This window comes from Neopelma chrysocephalum, unplaced genomic scaffold (assembly GCF_003984885.1).
Source record: "Neopelma chrysocephalum unplaced genomic scaffold, ASM398488v2 Primary Assembly neopelma1_65, whole genome shotgun sequence".
NCBI classification, from domain to species: domain Eukaryota; kingdom Metazoa; phylum Chordata; class Aves; order Passeriformes; family Pipridae; genus Neopelma; species Neopelma chrysocephalum.
In genome coordinates this window covers 373,552-381,720 of record NW_020897722.1, presented here as the reverse complement: position 1 = coordinate 381,720, position 8,169 = coordinate 373,552, and the positions used below count along the sequence as shown (strand labels likewise).

At 46.6% G+C, this 8,169-nt stretch overlaps 1 protein-coding gene across 7 annotated transcripts in view; it reads left to right on the top strand.

Moving 5' to 3' along the window:
* Positions 1-24: 24 nt before the first annotated feature.
* CUNH16orf71 (chromosome unknown C16orf71 homolog) overlaps positions 25-8,169 on the top strand; it is a 92,669-nt gene continuing 84,524 nt past the window's right edge. For 4 of the 7 annotated variants that reach the window (XM_027683525.1, XM_027683524.1, XM_027683526.1 and 1 more), the window contains exons 1-5: positions 25-176; positions 2,000-2,159; positions 5,540-5,656; positions 6,627-7,118; positions 7,266-7,442. In XM_027683525.1, coding sequence (XP_027539326.1) covers positions 2,013-2,159; positions 5,540-5,656; positions 6,627-7,118; positions 7,266-7,442 — 933 coding nt within the window. In that variant the 5' untranslated portion in view covers positions 25-176; positions 2,000-2,012. Of the gene's footprint in view, positions 177-265; positions 1,058-1,999; positions 2,160-5,539; positions 5,657-6,626; positions 7,119-7,265; positions 7,443-8,169 lie in introns of those variants that run through there. The other 3 variants (XM_027683523.1, XM_027683522.1, XM_027683527.1) reach the window with 3 other exon arrangements.

Below are 8,169 nucleotides of genomic sequence, written 5' to 3'. Positions count from 1 at the left end.
AGGGGCGGGGCGAGGGGCAGCCAAGGGGGTTGAGGCTGGCGGTTGTAGCGAGGAGCCGTCGCGGCCCCGCGGTCCCTTGGCGCTGCCCCTCGGCTGTGCCGCTCGTCCCGACTGCCGGCGGTTCGCTGTGCCCGCGGCCCGGCCCCGGGCCGGGGCTGAGCGGGGCGGTGGGTGCCGTGAGTGAGGGGAAGGGAGCGGGGCCGCGGGCGCGGGAGCCGCGTTGCCATGGGGACGGTGCGCGTGCGCCGCGCGGCCGCCATTGGGGGGGCTCTGAGGGGGGTCTCCCTGGGAGCCCTCAGCCCGGAGCCGTCCCTGGGCTGTGCCCGGGCTGCGGGGGCTCATCCCCGGCCCCGTGCCCCTGAATGCACCCCTGAAACCAAGCTCTATCTCCCACCATTGCCTGTGTCCTCTCAGCTGCTCCCTCCCAGCGACGCTGTCGAGATGTATGTGACAGCAAACGTCAGTTCTAGTGACACGGAAAGGCTCAGGATCTTATGTCTCAATTAGAATTATAGAGTCGTTAAGGCTGGAAAAGACCTCGAAGATCATCAAGTCCAACCTAAGACCTAATAATACCTCCATGCCCAAGCTCTCCAGAAAGTGACTGTTGTGGTTATTGCTGGCAAGTCTTTGTTTTAAACACTGCTTGCTCCCACTGAAGATGAGGCATTAGCTGACTGATAAGTCAGATCCAGTGTAACATCCATAACTTTGGGATACTGACCTCCAAAATAATCGCAGAGTACCACACCAGGCAGTTTATTTTATCCTCATGGGACTCCTGTTTTCCTTAACATCCTTTGCTCCTGTCAGAGCATTGTACTCCAGCCACGGGAGTTTTCCTTCTCCTTACTTAAATCAAATTCGGGGTTGTCCCAGCAAAACCACTGTGTGAATATGGACTATAAGAGGCAATTGCAAGTTATCAACATCCCAGGGCATAAGCTGAGTTTAACCTCATGTTTTGAGGATTTTTATTGCCTACGTCAATGCAAATAATAGTGACATCACTTGAACAGTTTCAGCCCTCAACAACACACAACCTTTGATGATCCTTGTGAGTTTCTTCTGACTCTGGGTCTTCTATGATTCTATGAAACCTCTGAACCTCTCTTGCCCAAAAAGAAATCATTTACTCTCCTGTTTAATTGCCCAGAAAACCATGCACTTGTAGCATAAAATGTAAAGGTTTTCAGTGAGGATTAATTATCTGACTTCTTAGTACAGCTACATCCCCTTCTGTGTTGTCTCAACTCTTCATGTACATCAAGGAAAGAATCCACTTTAGAAACACTTTGAGAGGTCAAAATCCAAGAACATGCCGACTCTCAACTATTTTTTGTTTAAAAATCCAGTGAAAACAATAGCAAACATAAGCCAGTGTTCAAGGCCAGGCTGGACAAGACTTGGAGCAACTTGGTCTGGTGGAAGGCATCCCTGCCCATGGCAGGGGGTGGAATGAGATGAGCTTTGAGGTCCCTTCCAACCCAAACCACGCTGGAATTCTGTGACTCTATGATCATTTTATCTGTCATTTGAGCAGTGAGGAGGGGAAAGGTAGGGAAATAGGGAAGACAAGTGAAAATCCAGCTGAGAGCAGAGGTGTCAGCCTGTCTTTGTTGTGTTCCTTCCCTCTCCATGCAGGCAGAACATGGGAACATGCTTTAAGGTGAATATGCTTTAAGGTGAATATGCTTTAAGAGAACACAGTTACAGCAGTCTGGCTAAGAACCCCAAAAAGTACTCTGTAAATGAGAGGCTCAGCTGCCTCTGGGGTGTGTGTGGTAAGCAGGGCAGAAAACTCGTGAACCTCTGAACTCAGGTGGGAAGGAACAGCTCCAAAAATGCAGATTGTCTCATTCCCTGCTGACAGTGAAACCCCTGGGAGTGCTGAGAATTCCACTGCCCTTACTGCACGTGCTGTGCTCTTGTGTTGTACTGATGTCACCCCTCGTTCTTTGGTGACGTATCCTTAAGCTTATCTTTCATTTGTTTGAAGGGAAGCTGTTCCAATGGCCTCAGAAGGGCAAAGTGAGGATGCAGAACATCCAGCTGAGCCTCCTGCAGCTCCTATGCAGAGTGAGAGACCATTCCAGTGGGGATCCATACTCGCTGCAGTGAAAGACCAGCTCCCATCTCTGGACTCCGAGTCCTCCACAGTAAGCACTGAAACCTGCCTTTCTTCACACTGCCTCAGAAAAATCTCTCAAAGGCAAGAGCAGGTGACCTTAGGCAGGCGTTTCAGAGTGGCTGGGGTGCTATTCTGAATGGGCTGCCTGTCCTGGCTGTGTAACACTGTGCATTAATCCAGGGCCTTTTGGATTATCCTCAGTTGTCAGAGAGTCATTGCCATCTCCTCTCCCTGTATTCTTTGGAACCTGCCCCTCTGCTCAGGTGAGACCCCACCTGCAGTGCTGCCTCCAGCTCCAGGGTTCCCAGCAGAGGAAGGACATGGACCTGTGGGAGAGAGTCCAGAGGAGGTCACCAAGATGATCAGAGGGCTGGAGCAGCTCTGCTGTGAGGAAAGGCTGAGAGAGTTGGGATTGTTCAGCCTGGAGAAGAAGAGGCTCTAGGGAGACCTGAGAGCCCCTTCCAGTGCCTAAAGAGGCTCCAAGACAGCTGGAGAGGGACTTTGGACAAGGGCCTGGAGGGACAGGACAAGAGGGAATGGGTTCCCACTGCCAGAGGGAAGGATTAGATGGGATATTGGAAAGGAATTTTTCCCTGTGAGGGTGGCCAGAGAAGCTGTGGCTGCCCCATCCCTGGAAGTGTCCAAGGCCAGGTTGGACGGGGCTTGGAGCAACCTGGGCTAGTGGGAGGTGTCCCTGCCCATGGCTGGGGGTGGAATGAGATGATCTTTAAGGTCCTTCCAACCCAAACAATTCTGTGATTCTCCAGACAAGAAGTATTTCCAGGGAAGAGGAGAGTAGAGGGCATCTTACAGAATGAACCCACATTTCTTCTTAGTTTGTTTAGTCAAAAATTTGGTATGAAAGCAGCATCCTGCTGATTTACAGTGAAGTGATAATGTTTTATGCTTGGAATGAATGCTTATCATTCCAACAATGTGCTTGCAAACAGTAGGCAATGTTGGTATGATTTTCTATCTATGAGGATCACAGGAAAGTGATAGTCCTGAAGACTTGGTGATCCACTGGAAAAAAGCATTTGGCAGATCTTTCAATCCTACATTCTGCTTATTTTTACTGTCTGTAATTCTCCACAAGCCCTTTTGCCTTTTTGTGCTTCAGTTTTATGTGCAAAGAATGAGACTGAGAGACATTGTGCAGAATTCTTCACTGTGATACGTTTTTCACTTGCTGGGGCTGGGTCAGCTTGCTCTTGGCTGCTCAAGATCTCTGTTCATATGCAGAGAGTCTGGTGCAAATAAAAAAGTGCCTTCCACTCTAGTCCAAGATGCTCTGGCACTGACTTTCCTGAGGGGATAATGTGTTTCAAGACTCTATTATTGGTGGCCTCTTGTCCAAATAAAAATATTTTGTTAATTTTAAAGCATGTATAAACTTGAAAAAATAATTTTGAACACACAAAGGATATATTTTATTCCATCTTATTGTGGCCATTAATGGTACAAGGGGAGTCTTGTGGGCAGGGAAGGAAATGCCTCCAAGGGCTATTTATCACTTTTTATTATCAGTGATCTGAAGCACTGTGATCTAGTGGATAGAGTGTTGATAGAGATACCATGACTTGATTTCTGCACCTGGATCTGTCACTACTGTGGTGGGCAAACCATTTTGCCTCACAGTATCTCAGTTCCCCTCTACCTATTTAAACCAATCATTGCATTTTAATGTGTCTGTATAGTCTAGATTCAGGCCCAACACTGGAATTATTTGTAGGCTTTCTTGTTGTGTAAGTGTACAATAAGGTCAAGAAGGAGGAAAAGCTCCACACTTTGGTGCCAAATACCATTGTGTCACTCTAAATCACACTGAACCTTTTCTTTTTACTTACCAACAATCTCCAATTTCTCTGTTTCTATTTAAAAATTCCTGCTGAAGGAACTGAGACAATCTATTTGGCACTTCATTTGCATTCAGAAGATGTGGTTGTATAATCCCTGTCCTGCTGAACCTGCAATTCCAGTGTTGCACCTTTGTCTGAGCAATTCCCACGTGCCTGAAGATCCATTTATGCATCCGAGATCTGTGACCTGAATGTGCTCTGCTCCTGCCTCTGAAAATGGCACTGACAAATGTGTTTTATGCCCTGAAGTACCTTCATTACCCTGATATGCAATTTATTAAGAGGAAAGGTGTTCTGTTGGAGTTTTCTTCTGTTAAGGAAAGTTAATGATACCAGAAAGAATGCTCTGCAGTGAATTCCCAAAAATGCACACTTGCAAAACAGAGGGACAAGCAGGAAAGCTGTGTCCTGACTGCTGAGGAGGTGCTTAATCTCCTCTTGGTGTCCATGCATAAGTATTCATCTCCAATGCATATCTTCTGTTTAGAAAAGGGATTTTCAAAGCTGTTTAAATGCTGACCTACCAACCACAGATGCTGTTTGCATTCTGAAGAGTGGATATCAGGGTCCTGGTTGCAATAAAAAGCCTTCATGGCCCTGCCCATCCTCAGCTGGGGCTCTCACCCACATGTCCAGCAGCTCTGCTTGGGGCCTTCATTGTTTCTCTGAGTTGTGTTGGAGAAGTGCTGGTTTCTGGTTGAGCTGGACTTTCATCTGTGAATTAACTTTCAGGCTTTATCTCTGACCTGCCTCATCACCACAATATTGCCTTATGATGTAGATTTTTTTACTCAGCCTCGTTGCTACCCCTGGTCTGTCCTGCTTGTTCCTCTTGGGTACTGTGAAACTGGGCTTGGCCTGGTGGGGCCTTGCCTTTCCAGTCATGAGCTCCCCTTCCCTTAGAATCCCAGAATCCCAGAATGATTTGGGTTGGAGGGACCTTAAAGCTCATGTCTTTCCAAACCCCTGCCATGAGGGTTGGAAACTTTCCACTAGGTTGCTCCAAGCCCTGTCCAACCTGGCCTTGGACACTTCCAGGGATGGGGCAGCCACAGCTTCTCTGGGCAACCTGTGCCAGGGCCTCACCACCCTCACAGGGAAGAATTTCTTTCCAATATCCCATCCAGCCCTTTCTTGTGGCCATGGGAAGCCATTCCCCCTTGTTCTGTCACTCCAGGCCCTTGTAAATAGTGAGCAGCTCTGCTCTTGCCACTGATGGTGAGTGAGGTAGTGCATAGAATCTCTGGGGAGTTAGAGAACTTCCCACCCTTTTCATTGCTCTGCTCAGCGGGCTGTTTGTCATCAACCTCCATGGAAATGCTGTGTTTTACGTGGTTTTTACAATTGTAGCTTGCTCAAATGTTGGGTGGCTGTGAGACAGCCTGGGTTGGTGACTGTTGGGCTACTGGACTGTCCAGTGTGACTGCAAAGAAACTTCTTGGCTCTGCACTTCGAGGGGGGACAAGATGGGAGCTGTCATTGCAAACCAGATATTCAGGCAAGTATTACAGTCACCTGTTTAACTTCTCTTTTTTTTTATTGTTTTCAGTCTGATTGTGACAGTGATGAGGAACTTTTCATCTTCCAGCGGGAACTGCCGAATTTAATTCCTGACTTTTCAGAAGAACTGATGATGTTTTCCCTGGAAGACTCCAACGTGCAGGTTGTGACTGTTGTTGGGGGCTGTACTGCTGTCACCCCTCTCTTCTGGCTGTGTCCAGTGTGGGCATCTGCTGGTGTTGGACCTATTTGACTGAACTGTGTGATGGAAAAGCTTAGTCCCCAGCACTTTCTCCCACTAGAAACTAGATCTTTCTTTCTCTTTATACAGTGACTTTAAAGTTTTCTCTGTTCTTGAGATTTTAGAACTTTTTTGTCCTATCTCCTGGCAGCTTTTATTGTCCTTTTACTGTTTGTTTTTCCTGTGTACTAGCAGTGCACACTAACCCTGTGGATTGATGCCTGAATTTTTCAGGGTTTTAAATTGTTTCAGCTACTATTTTATGTGTCTAGAAAATGAAGAATTACTTAGGACAGTGCAGAAAGGGGGGCAAGTATGAAGTTTACTCCTTGAACAGCTTTTCTGGGAGAAAATAATTACTTTGCTTCTGTAGTGATGAGTTCATGGAGTCCCAGAATGGTTTGGGTTGGAAGGGAATTAAAGCTCATCTTGTTCTGACCCCCCTTGCCATGGGTGGGGACACTTTTCACTAGACCAGGTTCCTCCAAGCCCCATCCAACTGGCCTTGAACACTTCCAGGGATGGGGCATCCCATCCCTGGAAGATGAACCATCATGAGAAGCTGGAAGAGGAGCCAGCTGACCCTGCTGTTCCATCATGGGAAGACTAACAGTGTGCTGCTTTTCCCCTGTTGTTTATCCTGGTGTGAGAGATGTCCTATAATGAGCACGTGTAAGGAAAAGAAATTTCAAGGATGTTTAGCACTTCCTGAAATTAAAGTTTCTGGCAAGTAAACAGTCTTACTGTTTTCCATGATGGATGTGGTGTGGGTTGTTTCCATATGGTGTCTAAGTTGGAGCTGTTGTCTTCCAATCACTTTGTTTTGGTTTATTATCTGCTTCTAAAGCTCAGGGAGATATCACTTTCTGCACATGTGTGCTTTTCCTACCTATAGCAAATCCAGGAAACAGAAAGACAACCATGGGAAATCTGGAACGGAGACCTGGAAAGTTTTGGCTTTCAGGAAGAAACAGATGGTACCCAAATCATTGCAAAAGAAGATGTACAAATGATTAAAGATGAGACTTGCAATCTTGCCAGCCAGACTGAAGAAATGCCAAACCAAAAGGGAGCTGTTCTTGAAGAGTCTCTTGCAGATTCCACAGATCACCTTGAAGAGAAAGAACTGGGCAGGAGACAGGCCAGGGAAACAGGGAAGCCTTGGCTTAAAACAGCATTGTCTGTGCAAGAGCTGTACAGTAAAAAAGAGAGAAAAAAGCTGATAGAGACAAAGATACTCTCCAAAACCATTCTGGAGCCATCCCCAGGCCACCCAGAGCAGGATGTCAAACCTCCCCCCTGTGGCATCAACAACAGTCTAGAAAGAATTGCAAAGGGAGAGACCTCAGTTGAGCATCTTGGAGGAGTGACCCGTTTGTCATTGCAGGTGAGTGGCCCCAAGAACAAACTTTGTGGGGTGGGGGCACAGTGCATTGCAGAGTCCCACTAAAGCAAGGAACTGAAGTGCCAACTTCTGCACAGAGAGTGTGTGTTCTGTAAGCTACCAAAAGCTGTCTCAGAGCTGTCATTACAAGTCCATACTGGTGGCAAACCCAGTGGATCAGCAATATGGCTCCTGGAACTTCAGGAGAGCCAACCACAGAGTCTGTCTCTGGAAGTGCAGGAAACTCTTCTGATTCCAGGCAGACTTGGCACTAAAAGAGGGAGCTTTCAGGCCTTCCAGTGTCTGGTCTTTCCTGTAGTGCTGGAGGTGAGAAGAGAAGGTGGTTAGGATTGTTCCTGAAGTCCTAAATCTCTTCCACCTAAGGCAGGTCCTTAGTTCTGTGGGATGTGGCCCAGCGTGGAGAGATGGTTCTCTTCAGTACTGTAGTTACAGGTCTTCCTTTATTGATTTTTTAGTTCATTAGGACTTAATCAGCACAGAGCATAACCTGATATTTCTGTTCAAAGCCTTCCATAGGTCAGAGTACAGATATTTCCTTTCCCTTTCATCTACATTCACAAATATACTTTTTAATGTTAGAGCTGTTCCAGTACAGGCAAAGAATGCAGCTGCTTGCCTGTGTGTTAAATTGTGTTGCATCACTGGAGGGGATCTTTTTCAGGTGGTTCTGGGTTTAATTCCCATTTCACCTCATGTAAATCAGTTGCTGTATTAATTCAGGAGGCATGATTTGCCTTTCATAACCTGTTTGATATCAGTGACTTCAATTAGCTGATGGTTTTGGTTGGGTACTGAGACCAGGCTCAGTGTGTTCTCACTTTGATTTGGAAGGTGGTTGTTACTTGCCAGCTCAGCAAGGTACTTCATTTATGTCAAGTTGTTAAAACTTATATACAGTTTCTTTTTGATTCATATCAGTTAATTTGATTTTTTCCTTAAATTCCTTTCTGTGTTAGAAATGGAATTGTGCAAATCCTAAATTCTTTTCTTCTGGACCCTGTCCAGTACCTTCCAAGAGTGCTGTTCCTGGTAA